Consider the following 17,550-nt stretch of genomic DNA (forward strand, 5'->3'; position numbering starts at 1 on the left):
ATTGGCCATTTCTGCAGTGATCTTACTGACATTTCAAGGGTTAATGGAGTGCTCATTGGCCATTTCTGCAGTGATCTTACTGACATTTCAAGGGTTAATGGAGTGCTTATTGGCCATTTCTCCAGTAATCTATCATACGGACATGTCTGGGGTTAATAGAGTGCTCACTGGCCATTTCTGCAGTGATCCTACTGGAATGAAATGTTAATCTTCTGATGTTCTTTGTGCTTCTGATGCTGCCATTTAAAATGGGTGTGACCCAAAAATATTTATGCGCTACAAGCAACAGATCATTATTTTACTTTTTCCGTTTTTTAAATTTTAGGAGGTATACATTTGGCAGCCAAGTGGGCTTCATGTCCTCTGAGTGGGGATGGGGGGCTTCCCAAATCAAGTTATACCATGATAGGCCCTGCCTTCCTATAGCAGGACAGAAATCCATGTGTCTTTCTGATAACCAGCTGAAGCCATATTCACTATGCGTTACTGGGAGCCCACTATGAAGGTCTGATGGGATAGGATTTCAATTAAATGTCTATTTGCTGCCATGGAACTATATCAGGATGGCCGATGTATTAATGCTGGAATGAGTAAATAAATAGCAGTGAGAGGGCAGGGCTCTTAGAATCTCCTGGCTTCTCAAACAAGGGACAGCCATGGGCACCGGAGTCCCCGGAGCAGCTCAGTAGGTAAGTGGCCTTCACTGAAACAACAAAAGCACTGACTGCTGCTGCCCAGGGAGTCACTAGCAGGGTTTCAGTTCCTTTAATGGTGGCCATATCTGTATTGTATGACTATTTATAACAAGAAATGGCTTCTTATAATGTTACAGTCTGTTATATTCCCTTTTCATAGCCCCTATGCAATATCCAGACAGCAGCTTCCTTGGATAAGGGCAAATGGCCCAGCCCTGGGGGGGGGCGGAGGAGGACACATTGGCTGGAGTATTTCACGCTGGGATATGACCTGCTAAACCCCAGCCCAGATGTTCAAATATTTTCCTTAGCAGATTTTAGCTGATTGTTTTATGTACTCGCAGAATATGTGGTGCAGAACTGGCCAACAGATCCCCATTACAAACCCAAGGGGGGTAAGTGTGTTTGTGTATTGATCCCCACTGCTAAGAGGAAGGAATAGGCTTTACACACTGCTTATCAGGTTACACAGACCTCCCTGGGTTATGGGGTAAATGTAGTAAAACGAAGAGGAAACTGGAGCTCTATGCAAGGCCTTAGGGCAAATGAATGATCCCCATAACATGAAATCCTTATCCTACTTCAGACAGCATTCCCAGAGAAAAGTCCTAGTGATCCAATTATCCTGTATCTCTCTATGGACACACAGCCTCTCAAGCAAGTGAAGCCTTCCAAGAGGGTAATATATTAAAAAGGGCAACATTTCACCCGGTCTAGTATCCCATAGCAACCGATCAGCTGCCCCAATTACAGGTCACCTGCTTGAAAGCAAACAGCTGAATGGTTGCTATTGGCTATTAGACTTCCACAACTTTCTTTATCCCAGTGGGTGCTACCTACAAGCGGATAGGGGCAGGGACTGATGGGAAGATGTATTATCTCTGTTTAAGGACAAATAAAGGCCAGACAAGTTTCTCTCTATAAATAGAAGCCTATTAAAATGTCAACTCTTTAAATACCTTAAATCACATGCACTTGGAAGCTCTTCAACTATGCATTTGCCAAAACGGCTGAAATCTTCTAAAGTATTTACCCAGAATGCCCTGGTCTTTACCAAGACAGAGATTCTATGCAGTGTTGTTTATCTGAAAACCAGAGCTTATGCATAATGAAACCGCTTTCCTATCCCAACGTCATCGCTGACCTCCGGATTGCCCACCCTCCAAACCAGAAGTGCCAATAGAATAACCATACATGGGTTGCCATAGAAACACACAATTTAAAAAAGCACTTGTTCTGCTTCAGTGTCTTTAATGCAATGCTCAGTGGTGCAGCTAGCTAAAAAAAAAAAAGCTAAAAAAGGGTTGACATTTCCTTTTAGCGCTACGGAACATGTGTTGTATATTGATAAGAAATCAATAATCAAGTTGTATCTGCAAGTGAAGTCAATAGGCTTCCATGCTGCTTATCCATTTGGCCCAGATACCAGCCAAGCTCTGTTGCTCTTCAGTTTTGTGCAACTGCCGCATTGTCAAACACAAAAGAAAGGTAGAAAAATATTTATTTCAATGAAATAGTAGTGATTGGCTGCGGCCAAGTGTTTCTGGGATATTTGTCCCAGATAATAGTCTTCATTAGGGGGCACGACTTAGCAGGGAGTCAAAGCTGCCATTAGCAACTCCATCTTATAGACGAAGTTCCGACCTTCCATTTTGTTCCACTGAACCTCTTTGTACGGCCCCCGGAGATACTGCCACTTATTCTCCTGCAGGACGTCACCCTTGGGCAGATCCTTGCACTGGGACCGTGGGAACTGCACCATCACCTTGGTGCCACTCTCCGGCCCGTTCCTTACTGTAAAACAAGAGATCAAGGGTATATTAAGCTGTTTGGGGGGGTTACTGTGGCCACTGGCTCCGTTTCAGTTCATAACAGACTGGAGATTTGACCACAAAAGGTTAAGTGTAAATGAATTATTTCTGCAATGAAGACGGAAGAAAATAATCAGAAGATAGAGATCTGGTTCCGTTCCAAAGAGCTGAGAAATGAAACAGACACGAAGCATAATGCATTGCTGGAAATCTCTGCCAGTGGAGAGAGTGGCGACAGCAGACTCCATTAAGGAATGTAGTGTGTTATGAAAGCTAATGAGGCATAGGAAGGAAGGGAAGGGAGGAAAATAATAACATTAAATATTTAGGCAGGGCCCATCCTGAATATGGGATTTGCTTCTGGGCACCGGCTCATTAACAACGGTCTGGTAGAGTTTGGGTTAACAAAAGGGCATGATGGGTCAGCAGAGCGTATGGAAGAGATTAGTAATAATAAAACTGAGCCAGTGCTAGATTTGGATATATAAAGGGGATACAATGTTGCACTGACAAATGCCAAGTCAGCAAAAGGATCTCTTAAATCATATATGTCAAACACAAGGCCCGGGGGCCAAATCCGGCCCCCCTGGCTGTCTTATGTGGCCCTTGGTGACTGTGTCTGACCATCCAGCCTGATCATTTTCCTCACATAGTAACTAAGACTAAGGGGTATATGTATCATGCTGTGTAAAAAGTGGAGTGAAGCATTACCAGTAGTGTTGCCCAAGGCATCCAATCAGTAATCAGATTTCAATAGTAGCAAAGCATCTATTGGCTGCTATGAGCAACATCACCGGTAATGTCTTACTCCACTTTTTACACATTGTGATAAATATACCCCTTAGTATCTTACTAAGTATATTTATAAAAAATTTGGCCCGCAACTTAGCCTGTGTTTTAGATTTTGGCCCCCTTATGTGATTGAGTTTGACACCCCTGTCTTAAATGGATGCGGTGATCCATACGCGGTTGTACTGGTGCCTCAACCAGCTGTGAGGGGGGGCGGTGTTGCCATACGTCAGCCAGCACCTAGTATGTGGCAGATCAACTTGTTACCTGCACCCCTATTTCAGCTACTGCCTAATGCTTTGCACTGTGACTTTACTTCTGAGCCATTCCGACTAACAGACATTGAGAAAGCAGGGTGAAGACACACGGAGCTACTAGTAGCAGCTACTTGTTGTGGCTACAGAAATAGACATTTACTGATAATTGTCTCTACGTGTTTTAGCAGAGGCAATTCTCACTATTGTCTATGGCAGGGGATTTTCTGGCGTTTGGTAGCTGTGACAACTAGCTGCTACTAAGTAGCTCCGTGTGTCTTCACCCTGAAACAGAGAAAGATAAAGGGGATATATCTGGGGCAGGGATTGATGGGAATGATGTATAATCTTCTGTAGGGATACCACAGACATGGCGTGCAGACCCAGAAGCAGATACACAGACTCACCTGAAATGGCATAATCCCCATTCGGAGATGTCACTGTGATGGAAGATGCGTTACCAACGCTTTCTACTTGCCCAAGCCCCACGTGATTGGTGAAGCTCAGTACATGCCAGCCCATCACTTTCGCCAACTGCTGAACGGCCAGAACCTGGTGCTGTGACATCTGGCGCAAAAAAACAAAAACAACAAATTCTTATTTCTGCCACAGTTCATATAAATCATTTGTTGCTGCAACAATCTAATCTACAGCGTGTCCTCAGCGCTGAACTGTGATTGGCCATGGGTGGACCAGCTCGTACCTGTGATAGGAGGAAATCCTGCAGCTCCTGTTCTTGGTGGGACAGTGTGATCACGCGTCCATCCCTGTGTACCACCCTGATCTGATCCACCCCGATGTTCAGCTGCAGTTGGATAGACCTGGGATAAACATAAGGCCTTAAATAAAACATTATGCACATCAGGTTCATCACTCCTATGTCCCAATTTACCCTGTCACCTCCATGGGTTTTGGTACCAACGCCCTAACCTTAATTTTTTTGTTTTATTTGTGTTTAAATGTATGCTAGGAATACATTAACTTTAATTTCTTACAAGCACTCATTATAACCTACTGCCCCCAGGGTATCATGCATAAGGCCTGTTCATATCTGTGGGTGCAGCCATGATTGCTCTTATGAGGTCACCTCATCCGACTGCAATGGAAGATTCCCTCTAGTGGTCACACTCTACAGAGCATGTTACAAAGGGGAAGTAAAGCCACTAAGACTATGCAGCTTAACAGGCCATAAAATACAGCTCGAGGCCTGGAGCAATAGAACAGCTTTCCTTCCTGGGTTGCTTTCTGGAGAGAAACAAATAAATGAAATACTTTTGTGGGCTGGTTAACTCACTTGCAGATCTGTTCGTAGCCCTGAGATGTAATTAATACTTTCACACTCGACTCGTAAACGTCGTTGATACTTGACCAATGGGCCTGGATTTGTGGATCTTCGATTCGGCTGGCAAGGCTGTCAATAGTGCGGGCAGTTCTAGAGACCAGCAAGAGGAAAGAGCCAAGTAAGAAAAAGCAGAGGAGACACAGCTGATCTTACTACATACAGATGGGGTCCTCTCCATGCATAGGGACATGAATCAGAGGGGACACACATCGGTGAAGTCCTGGCTCTCCCAAGACCAACCCCTTACCTGCGCCTGAGGAAGATGTGCTTCGCTTGCTTGATGATTTTCTCCAGCAGACCCTCATTTTGCTGCATGAAACCCATTTCATTCTTATCAAAGGCCTGCGGTCCTGCCAGGCGCATTCTCTTGTGCCCAAAGGGTGCACTCGCAGGGTGGGGCATAACGATGTTGCTCAGAGTCTGCTTATGAAACTGAGAGAATAAGGGGCTTTTAGAATCTAACACACTTAATGAATTTTTGGATTCGGTAGTTTCAATGTTGAAGTATAATAGGACAAGATGATCCTGGCAAAGGGAAAGCAGCAGCTGCTTCAGTTGGCGCAGGGTGCCAGTTACCAGGCTGTATTTTCGAGCCTAATGGACCAATATGCTACAGTGTATGGCAATACATGGGATGCTATGAGCTGGCAACACTAGCCCTGTTCTTCAAAGAGAATGGGGCCAGGGATCAACCAGTGGGCAGGTCTCACATTCCTGCAGGCTGAATACCCCATCAGGAAAATGATGCAGTCTTTTCTCAAACTGTCAATCCTTGGCTCAGAGCAAAATGATTGGACCTCGCCCCCCCCACCCCACTTGCGAAGCTGAACTTTACCCTCAGGGTCTCTTCTTGCACTTTTTCCCTTTTACCTTAGCAGGGCATCGTGTCATGGAGACAGGGGGGGGATATAGCACCCCTCTAATGTCTAATAAACTAATGCTTTTATTCTCTCCACCTGATATTCACAGGTAACACTAGGTGGGGTTGTTATTTTGGGGAAATGCATTAGCCCCACTATCCCACCAATTGGGGCAATATTAAGCTCTTTTCATTCAGGTGGGATAGGAGAAAAGTATCCCAATTACAACCTTATAAACCGCCTTGCGCTGGGGAAGCTTATTATTATCTTTATGGGAAAGGCAAGTAGGATTGGAGGTTAACTGCTCTGATCTACGCAGGGTTACTGAGACTGAGGCATCATGGGAGCCAGCCAAAAGGCTTATGCTTCCTGAGGCTCCTCTGCAGTGATGGGACATAGGCCTACCTCTCTAATCAGCTGGTGTAGGTTGTGTTCCAGGACATACAGATGATCTTCCGCTCCCATCTTGTCACTGTTAGACTTCTGTGACTTCTTGTCATTCGAGGAGTGACACAGGGAAATGGACAGCTGTAACCCTAAGGGTGACATAAAAACAAAGCACAAATATTTTTATTTGCTTCACAACACACAATGGCAAATTTATGGAGACAGGACAACATTTCTTTTATCAGTCACTGAATGAAGGGAAACTGAAGGGCAAAACAGCAAAGCCCTGCCTTGCAGACAGGAAGGGTTAAGGTGAAGGGAGACTTGGCCCTTTGGATCAGTGGCACCTGGTGGCAACTGAATCTTCCCACTATGGTTGAACTTGATGGACGTATGTCTTTTTTCAACCCAACTTACTATGTATGTTACATCCCTCTGCAAATACACCTGGCACTAAAGTGGTACTTTGGTTACTTGTCCCAGGTGTATAAATAACTACATATGGAAGTACAAAAGCAGTACTAGACTACCAGCCAATCCAGTCCCTGTAAAGTGTAGCCTACAAAAGGGCTCATCCTATAAATATATCAGGCCTTCGATGCGGACGCTTAGTGAATACCAAACGAGCATCAGACAAAATAAAGGAAGTGCGGAGCGCTGAGCCAGGGAACAAGCTGTGCACGCTGAAAGATGGATGCTTTACTGGGTACTATAACAAAGAGATACCAGGGCAACGGCATAATGCCTCCGCTGCTGTGCCCCTCATTATGCCGCTGGATAAAGAAGACACTTGGAAACTTCCATTAGGCTCTGTACTATAAATAAAATGTTGTGGTTTTCGCTCTCTGTTGTCTGACAAAAGGAGGAGCTGCCATTTTACAAGCCAAGAAAACACTGGATGGTTTTAGGATTTCAGCATCAATCCAGCATTCAGCCGCACAATGTGGCCTTACGTGTCCTGGGTGCAATGTAAAGGCACAGAGGAAACCCATATAGCCCAGTAGCACAGGCAACGCTAATAGGCCTCCTACTATGCCTTTGTTTGGGAATCTATAAAAGATCTCTGATCAACACACTCTTATTTCGGGAAGTTACCTTTATGGCTACTGCAAACACTAAGGAAACTCTGCAATGAATGGCTGAATAAAGAGAGCAGGTCCCCAATACACAGGCTTTCCACCCATGATCCCCAATGCTCCCCTTTCGGATACCTGAGAGATTACTATACAGCTGCTGAGCATAAGTTCCTTCCAATCCTGCTATAGAGATGATCCTGCCCAAGCTGCTCACTATGGGAGTTCTCTAATAATGCTGCAAGGTTTGCTAGTAAAGTCTAGTATCCCCTAGCAACCCATCAGTCGTTTCCTTTGAAATAGTTCCTATTGGGTATTTAAAATACTCCCCAAAGGCAAACATTTGTTTCGCTGAACAACATAAACCGACATGCTTTTCAGTGCCTGGCCTCTAAGTATTTTTTTGGGGAAAAGGGGGTTGTTGGGACAATTGTCCCATTGCCATATTAAAGTGTCTATACAGCACATTTCTAGTTTAAAGAGCAGCTTCAATCATATTAGGACAGGGGTCCCTGGCCATTTTTTTTTACCTGTAAGCCACATTCAAATGTAAAAAGAGCTGGGAAGCAACACAAGCATAAAACATGTACTTGGGGTGCCAAATAAGGGCTGTAATTGGTTATTTGGTAGCCCCTATATGGACTGGAAGCCTACAGGAGGTTCTGTTTGGCAGTATTCCTCCAAAACTTGCCTCCAAGCCAGAAATTCTTTGAGGCCACTGGGTTGGTGAGCAACATGTTGCCCTCAAGCCATTGGTTGAGGAATAATACATTACACCTTTTCCTTGGCTTTAACTTAAAAAATATGTCTTGTTAGCCTTTATGGAGCAGGACACACAAGTAATACTTCGATAAAAAGAAACCAGCAGTACTGCTTGATAAGACTAAGGACCTGGGCCATCCCCAGAACCTGATGTGGTTCCTGTTGGCAAAATAAAGGTTAGGGGGTTTAGAATTATTGAGCAGTTCTGATGTATTTGTTGCACCCAAGTAAGGAGTATATGGAGGAGTTACACAGTCAAGACAGACAGAAAAGCATTGGTAGGTACATATTCTGTTTATGGTGAACCAACACCCCACCCCCCCACATTGTATAGAGTATGGATTACGGTAGGGCTACAGAACATTGCCTGCTCCAGCAGGACATTTGCAGTTTATGACCAGTCCAACCCAATTCCTGGGGCTTTTGTTGACACTTACCCAGTACTTATGTAATAACATACATAGCATGCGTTGTTAGTGTGCAGTTAGTACTGACTGGTTGCTGTGAATCATTATACTGTATCTGAGAAATCTTAATGTTCCTGACAAATCATTTAACCCCCCCTTATCCCAAGCCCCACAGTTTGGGGACCACTGGGTATTACTATTGGAGGAGCAACTACCCGCCGTAACATTCAGCTCATTAAGCACATAAATATTTATCTTACCAGGAAACGGCTGGGAGATGATTTGGTTTTTGACGACAATGTGAGGGATTTGGGATTTGATCTGAACAGCTTCGCGGGACAACTGGGCAAAGACCTCCTTACAGAGTAGTACATTCTGTGCAGCCTCCAGTCGGGTCTGCCAGTGCGGCGTGCCTGGAAAAGGAAGGGAACAAGTGAAACCACTATGAGGATAAAATCATCAGCCTATTGTATAGTGACAAAGGTATCCTGTGAGCCTTTGCAAGGGAATGTGCCTGAGTGAAGTTCTCACTTGGTTAGTGAAGCCTGCCTTCTTCTGGCACTAAGCCTCCTTTCCAAAAAATAATGGGATCTATTATGCTGCCTGATAAGATTTAGCAAGATGCAAACCAGCTGCAACTGTCCCTGCTCACATATCCTTAAGGGGATACTTCCATGATTTTTATGGGGTACTTTTTATTTCTATATTACACTGTTTACATAGCAAATAATTCCCTCTGCCAATTAAAATTTTATTCTTGAACCAACAAATGTATTTATTTAGGTGTAATATCGGTGTGTAGGCACCATCTCAGTGCATTGTGCCTGAGTCTGAGCTTTCAGCCAGTGCTACACATTAGAACTGCTTTCAGCTAACCTATTGTTTCTCCTACTCCCATGTAACTGGAGGAGTCCCAAGCTGGACTTGGATTCCTTACTATTGAGTGCTATTCTGATACCTACTGGGAGCTGCTATCTTGCTCCCTTCCCATTGTTCAGCTGATCGGCTGGGAGGGGGGGGGGGAGTATCACTCCATATAGTGCAAACCTTTCTCTAGGCCTTGTCTCAAGAGCTGGCATTCTCCTATTTACAAAAGGCACAAGGAAGGATCAGGCATTTATCTGCCGGTTAAAATACTGAGACTGGGCAGTGCTACAACTGACACAAGCCTAAAGTTCAAACAGAATTAAAGTTATATATGATACACTGCAGTATTTAATCCTGCTATCAAAGTCATTATACTGTACAAATTCACATTATAATAACAGCACAAAGACTAAAGTTGACTCATTTACCTGGTTTTGCCTTCGGCAAAGGACGTCTGAAAAGATTAACTGTTCCAAGGTCGCCTATGTCTGGAGCTTGCTTCTGAATTGAAACCTGCACAATAAATTGAAATATATATATATATACACACATATAGTTAATATGTATATTAAGATAAATAACAACATTGGGAAAAAGTAAGGAGTCTGAGACAAACCTTGAGATAAGCCGACCCTTCCAGGTCACTAGGGATGTGAACATCAAGAGGGCAGTAATCTTCTGGCATCTTTTTATCCAAGTCTATGTCTGTGTTTTTTATTACTTCAAATGTACCGTGATGAGGAAACAGAGAGCCTATAAACAAGAGTAAGACAGAATTAAACCCAGTTTAAAACATATTGAGAATATGCCGTGCAGTTTTGGCCTCTAGTGCTCAAACGGGACATTATTGAGTTAGAGAGGGTCCAGAGAAGGGCAACTAAGCTGGTAAAGGGTATGGGAAGTCTCAGTTATGGGGAAAGACTGGCCAAGTTGGGTCTGTTTACACTGGGGAAGAGGCGCTTAAGGGGGGACATGATAACTATGTATAAAAATATAAGGGGATCATATAATAACATCTCTAATGTTTTATTTACCAGTAGGTCCTTCCATGGACACGAGGGCACCCACTCCGTTTAGAAGAAGGGAGGTTCCATTTAAATATTGGGAAAGGGTTTGTTACTGTGAGAGCTGTGAAGTTGTGGGATTCCCTCCCCGAATCAGTTGTACTGGCTGATACATTATATAACTTTAAGGGGTTGGATGGATTCTTAGCACTCTGGGTCAACTAGCAGTTAGGCAGGTTATATATAGGCATTATGGAAGTGTCTCTTTCCAAGCAAACTTACTATGTTACTATGTAGCATTTGTGAAACCATTCGTCTTAGTTAAAGGAAGACTTAACCCCAAAAATGCTGCATGTTATACACGGAATTTACTGTCACATACAGCCCAATAATAGGCTTTCAATGTTGCCACAGCAGCTTCTCATCTTCTGATCCTATTCCGTCCCAGACAAACAATGAGCACAAGCTTTATAAGGCTGCCGGCCAAATATTCTCAGCACATTCTAATCAATGCCGCTGTTTTGAGAACTGGAAAATCTGCTGATGCCACCAACATGAAATGACGGCTGCCAAATTCCAGTTTAAAGGGGAAAGCCACCCAAACATAACTTAAGCTTTTAAAAAGTACGTTTTATTTCAAGCAACTTTGCAATATACATGCACATTCAAAAATATGCAGCCTTTTCATTGTTTTTACTGTAATAATATGGTTTGGAACAGTTCCCTAAGCCCCGCCCCCTGTTCCCCTGCTGATTACAATAGTCAACTGTCCTCAGCCTGCATTGTCCAAATCCCACAGTGCAATGCATTGTGGGTTATGTAGTTCCTGCATGCTGCCTGTAAGCTGTGGAGAAGTTAAATTGTAACATCAATGTTTTAGTCCCTCCTCCCCTGCCAGGATTTCAAATGATGCAGAAAGAGAAGAACTGCTTTGCAGCTGGATTGCAGCATAACAATGGTATTTATTCATGCCTTCTGAAGGCTGTGGGGTAAAGCAGTACCAGTCATGGCATGCCTACTTTGCTTAGATCGAATGTCCTGGAGAGTGGAGCTTTACCCCGGCTGCCCTGTGTACCCCAGAGATGGCAGAGTTCCCCTTTAAAGCTGCTGAACCAAAAGCAGCAGCGACTCTCTTACCAGCGCTACGATAGCTCAGGTCTCCCAGGATTTTGTCCCCCAACTTCCTCAGCTTCCAGTGCTGACGGAGTCTCAGTAATTCCGAATTGAAGTCTCTCTGTCGCTTATTCTCTTGGTTCTCCGCTACCGATTTGGACAGCCTCTCCGCGCCTTTCAGGAGGATTTGCGCCGCTGCAGCCAAGGACTTCTTCTTAGAAACCAACAGCAGGCCGTGCTGATTCTGGTGAGAAAGGAGCAGAATACGATTACATTTTATCCCCTGCAGATGCTCATAGGGTAAGTGCTTACTGCACTGAAATCAATGACTTTTTAGGAACAAGAGGCCAGGAGGGGGGACTCCTATGATATTCTACAGGCCAAAGCACAGACTAAAGGGCAATCAAGCCCAAGCACAGCTTATACATCCAATGGACCAAACCACTGGGCATTCTTCCCCTGGGAATAGTAACTACTAGCCCTCTCAGTCTATAAGGCTAATGGCACACAGGGCTGTAGTCACTCCATGGTCAATATAAAATACAATGTATGCAGACAGGTAGGTACCGGCTTGGGAGGGAGTGCCTCTTGGGAGACAGGATCCAGGTGCATGTATCTCTTCTCCTTCACTATGTTCAGGACATCATAGAGCACACACATCTCGGTGAGGGTGCTGCGCAGATTGTTCCTTACAGAATCCCAGGGCCACAGCGACGGCTGGAACTTTACTAAACCTACGGAACAAGATTCATGTGCTTTACTGAGGGGACATTTCATTAGCAAGTAAAGCAGTGATGGAGAGGCAGTCTCTGGGCAGTGGGACAGTGATGGAGAGGGAGTCTCTGGGCAGTGGGACAGTGATGGAGAGGGCGTCTCTGGGCAGTGGGGCAGGAAGTGCCTGGGCAGCGGGACAGTGATGGGCAGGAAGTGCCTGGGCAGCGGGACAGTGATGGGCAGGAAGTGCCTGGGCAGAGGGACAGTGATGGGCAGGAAGTGCCTGGGCAGAGGGACAGTGATGGGCAGGAAGTGCCTGGGCAGAGGGACAGTGATGGGCAGGAAGTGCCTGGGCAGAGGGACAGTGATGGGCAGGAAGTGCCTGGGCAGAGGACAGTGATGGGCAGGAAGTGCCTGGGCAGAGGGACAGTGAAGGCAGGAAGTGCCTGGGCAGAGGGACAGTGAAGGGCAGGAAGTGCCTGGGCAGAGGGACAGTGATGGGCAGGAAGTGCCTGGGCAGAGGGACAGTGATGGGCAGGAAGTGCCTGGGCAGAGGGACAGTGATGGGCAGGAAGTGCCTGGGCAGAGGGACAGTGATGGGCAGGAAGTGCCTGGGCAGAGGGACAGTGAAGGGCAGGAAGTGCCTGGGCAGAGGGACAGTGATGGGCAGGAAGTGCCTGGGCAGAGGGACAGTGATGGGCAGGAAGTGCCTGGGCAGAGGGACAGTGATGGGCAGGAAGTGCCTGGGCAGTGGGACAGTGATGGGCAGGAAGTGCCTGGGCAGAGGACAGTGATGGCAGGAAGTGCCTGGGCAGAGGGACAGTGATGGGCAGGAAGTGCCTGGGCAGAGGGACAGTGATGGCAGGAAGTGCCTGGGCAGAGGGACAGTGATGGGCAGGAAGTGCCTGGGCAGAGGGACAGTGATGGGCAGGAAGTGCCTGGGCAGAGGGACAGTGATGGGCAGGAAGTGCCTGGGCAGAGGGACAGTGATGGGCAGGAAGTGCCTGGCAGAGGGACAGTGATGGGCAGGAAGTGCCTGGGCAGAGGACAGTGATGGCAGGAAGTGCCTGGGCAGAGGGACAGTGATGGGCAGGAAGTGCCTGGGCAGAGGGACAGTGATGGGCAGGAAGTGCCTGGGCAGAGGGACAGTGATGGGCAGGAAGTGCCTGGGGCAGAGGGACAGTGATGGGCAGGAAGTGCCTGGGCAGAGGGCAGTGATGGCAGGAAGTGCTGGGCAGAGGGACAGTGATGGCAGGAAGTGCCTGGGCAGAGGGACAGTGATGGGCAGGAAGTGCCTGGGCAGAGGGACAGTGAAGGGCAGAAGTGCCTGGGTAGAGGGACAGTGAAGGGCAGGAAGTGCCTGGGCAGAGGACAGTGATGGGCAGGAAGTGCCTGGGCAGAGGGACAGTGATGGGCAGGAAGTGCCTGGGGCAGAGGGACAGTGATGGGCAGGAAGTGCCTGGGCAGAGGGACAGTGATGGGCAGGAAGTGCCTGGGCAGAGGGACAGTGGATGGGCAGGAAGTGCCTGGGCAGAGGGACAGTGATGGGCAGGAAGTGCCTGGGCAGAGGACAGTGATGGGCAGGAAGTGCCTGGGCAGAGGGACAGTGGATGGGCAGGAAGTGCCTGGGCAGAGGGACAGTGATGGGCAGGAAGTGCTGGGCAGAGGGACAGTGATGGGCAGGAAGTGCCTGGGCAGAGGTCCCTTTTTGCCCATCAGTGTAGGCAATGACATGGGGGGACAGGGGAGGTGCAGGGGGGTGTTCAGGGGGGACAGGTGGGGTGCAGGGGTGCAGGGGAGACAGGTGGGGTGCAGGGGGACAGGTGGGGTGCAGGGGGGACAGGTGGGGTGCAGGGGGGACAGGTGGGGTGCAGGGGGGACAGGTGGGGTGCAGGGGGACAGGTGGGGTGCAGGGGGGACAGGTGGGGTGCAGGGGGGACAGGTGGGGTGCAGGGGGGACAGGTGGGGTGCAGGGGGGACAGGGGAGGTGCAGGGGTGCAGGGGGGACAGGTGGGGTGCAGGGGTGCAGGGGGGGGACAGGTGGGGTGCAGGGGGGGGACAGGTGGGGTGCAGGGGTGGGACAGGTGGGGTGCAGGGGGACAGGTGGGGTGCAGGGGGGACAGGTGGGGTGCAGGGGGGACAGGGGAGGTGCAGGGGTGCAGGGGGGACAGGTGGGGTGGAGGGGTGCAGGGGGGGACAGGTGGGGTGCAGGGGGGACAGGTGGGGTGCAGGGGTGGGACAGGGGGGACAGGTGGGGTGCAGGGGGACAGGTGGGGTGCAGGGGTGGGACAGGGGGGGTGCAGGGGTGGGACAGGGGGGACAGGTGGGGTGCAGGGGGGACAGGTGGGGTGCAGGGGTGGGACAGGGGGGGTGCAGGGGTGGGACAGGGGGGTGCAGGGGGGACAGGGGGGTGCAGGGGTGGGACAGGGGGGGTGCAGGGGGGACAGGGGGGGTGCAGGGGGGACAGGGGGGGTGCAGGGGTTCCCTTTACCTTCTTCTTCCTCCTGCTCCGCCCATTCGAGCTCCCGGGCCGCTTCTGCCTCCTCCTCCCCGGACTCCTGGCTGAAGTCGATGCGCTGAGCCAGCCGGGCCAGGTTCTGGGACATGGACAGGGGCAGCACGTACGTCTCGGAGCCATCCAGCCCAACCTCCTGCACTTGCTTCTCGGCGGAAGACTCGATGCTGATATTCACCGCTGGGACCCCAGACATTGTTGCGCCGATAACAGCAACCGGGACGCACTACAGACACCAGCCCAACGCGCCTGCGCAAATCCCTCCGTCAGGGAATGTATGTACGTACGGTGCCTCAGTGCGGCCAAACCCCTGCACTCGCGTTTAGCCCGGTCTCCAGCTGGTAAATGTGTCCCGTTCAATTGTTTGATTTATATTATCCTGTGCTGGGACCCAAAATATCTACCCACAAATGTTTTAAAATGTCCTCAATAAAATAACAGAATTTTCTATACAAAGGAAATTGTAATTTTTGATGCTGGAGCCCCCATAAATGATGCCCATAGGCTACAAATGTAGGGGAATAGCTCAGGGGTGCAGTGAGTTTGGGTGGATCAGGGTATGACCGTGTGTGGGGGCATCTTTTCCTCATTGGGGCCCATTCTGCAGGCTGAGGTGCCCATTCTGCAGGCTGAGGTGCCCATTTAGAAAAGCAACTTCTCAGGGGCATCAGAACAGGCTGCTGTAAATATGAATGCAGGCCATGGGCTGATCTAAAGGCGGCCATACATGGGCAGATTTAAGCTGACAATTTGGGCCCCTCAGACCAATCCCGCAGCTTCTCACCCCATGTATGGGCCCTCTGACAGGCTTCCCCAACCATTATCTGCCCAAAAATTGTCCAGTTGTCAAGCAGGCAGGCTTGATTCTTCTGACGGATTAAAGACCTCATTGGCTCATTGATTTGTTCCTCGCTCTGACTTCTTGTATCCCTTTCATTATAATGTGATTATGTGGCCCTAGGGCCAAACAAGTACATTAGCACATGTAACACTTGTTTGGCTTATAAATGGAAAAACCCAAGCTAGTAATTGGTATAGAGCATGTGTTACATGCGACACTTAATACAAAGGAGTGGGCCTCCACTAAGTGGGAGGTATTAATGGAGCTGAGGGTGTAGTTGAACTACAACTATATAAGCTCGTGTGGTGCAGATAGAATAATGGACGCCAGAAAGGTTCTTGCAGATGAACTATAGTACAGGTTTATTGGACAAGGCACAACTTAAATAGTGCAAATAGGGTATATACTCACAGACACAGCAGTATAGGATTATATCACAATGGAGAGTAGCAGATGTGACACTTAAGGAACAGTATAACCCACTTAGAGGATGTGCAGAGTATTAGCTGGATACCTGAGATGAAGACCTTTACAATAGGGAGTGTTCCAGTCAACTATGGTCCAGGGGCACAGCACCTAACCTGAATCCTGCGTCTAAACCGGTCCCTTCAGAAAGACAACAGAGCCGGGGTAGGCGAAACCCTTTTACAAACTCCTTGATGGGGCTATTGACTGCCCTTACTAAATAAGCTATCTATGCTCACCACTCCTAGAGGGTGCTATTAATAAGACTGTCTGTGCTGGCTTTACCTCGTTCACGGGCCCTGTCTCCGACTTATCACTAGGGTATGAGGTCCCCTAGGGCACAAATTGGCTTCTGGGCCTATGTCTGGTCCAGGCTCAGTTGGGGCTCTGCCTGGGACACAGCATGCAGCCAAAAGAGGAAGACACTCCTCCTTGCAAGACACTATATAGTCTGCCAAGGGGAGTGGTCAACCAAGGCTAAACCTATTGGGAATAGCTTAATAACTGTAACCTGAGTGTAGAGGGCTCTGCCCTATAACAGTACAGATAAGGATAGATAGGGAAGTAAAGCCATAGGGAGCTTAAACCTATGGGTCCCTACACACACTTCATCCTGCAACAAGATAATGATCCCAAACATACGGCTATGGCAACATGGGATCTTAGGGTCAGACTGGAGGTGCAGGGCCCACCCAACCCCCTGAGCCCACATACTTTATTCTTATTTTAGGGAGAGGGGGATCTGTAGGCCGGGGGAGGGGGTGAGGCCCAGTCCAAACCTGCACGAGTTTCTCAAAGATGAAAAAAAAAAAAAAAAATGGAAACTTCTTGAATGGCCAAGCCAGTTACCCGATTTAATCCAATTGGGCTTGGGCCTTCATATGCTGAAGCAGAAACTTAATGGGACAAAGCCCCCAGGAAAGACAGGAGCCGATAGAGGCTGCGCTAGAGACTTGGGCAGGGCAGGACCAGAGAAGATACTCGGCACCTGGTAATGTCTGTGAATCACAGGCTTCAAGCAGTCACTGAATGCAAGGGAAATGCAACAGAGTACTAAACATGGCTGCTTTAATATACCGAACATTACTTCATCCCCAAACATTTACAGTGCCCTGAAGTGAGGGGGGATATGTATAAAGTCATTTCTACTAGTGAAACTGAAATGAATGCAAATAACTTAAAAGTCTGGAATGTGCATTTTTATTATGTCTTGTTGTTGGATTTAAAAATTTCCACTGAGGAGCAGAGGGGTAAATCAAGGAAAAATGTGTCTTTGCCCCAAACATTACGGAAGGCACTGTATCTGTTCTCATCCAATAGGCTCCACCCTCTCTCACCCTCTGAAGCAAGATCGCTTTTGGGTTGTTATTGAGTCGGGGGGTAGCCAAGCGCTGCATGCAACACATAGGGACAGATTTATTTTCCGTGCGCCCAGCGACCATCCCCCTCTTTTGGCTTCGGTGGCTTCTCAGTGGACATTTGTTTCAAAGAATATAAACCCACTCCAGAGCAGCTCTTCTACCACTGCTGCAATTTACTTTGATCAGCAGATTATACAGTTACGGTGAAGACACACAGAGCTACTAGTAGCAGCTACTTTTTCATGGCTACTAAATGCCAGAAAATCCCCTGCCATAGACAATACTGAGAA

The 17,550-nt window shown here is 48.0% G+C and overlaps 1 protein-coding gene across 1 annotated transcript; it reads right to left on the bottom strand.

The window, feature by feature from the left end:
* Positions 1-2,179: 2,179 nt before the first annotated feature.
* Positions 2,180-14,811, bottom strand: med17 (mediator complex subunit 17). The gene is given in 12 exon segments (NM_001016974.3): positions 2,180-2,489; positions 3,957-4,116; positions 4,253-4,370; positions 4,844-4,981; positions 5,139-5,323; positions 6,157-6,287; positions 8,641-8,793; positions 9,676-9,760; positions 9,864-10,000; positions 11,389-11,608; positions 11,932-12,098; positions 14,570-14,811. Coding segments are annotated over 12 exon segments (1,920 nt in total). The 5' UTR covers positions 14,790-14,811; the 3' UTR covers positions 2,180-2,283.
* Positions 14,812-17,550: the final 2,739 nt, after the last annotated feature.

The sequence above is a fragment of the Xenopus tropicalis genome, chromosome 2 (assembly GCF_000004195.4).
Source record: "Xenopus tropicalis strain Nigerian chromosome 2, UCB_Xtro_10.0, whole genome shotgun sequence".
NCBI lineage: Eukaryota > Metazoa > Chordata > Amphibia > Anura > Pipidae > Xenopus > Xenopus tropicalis.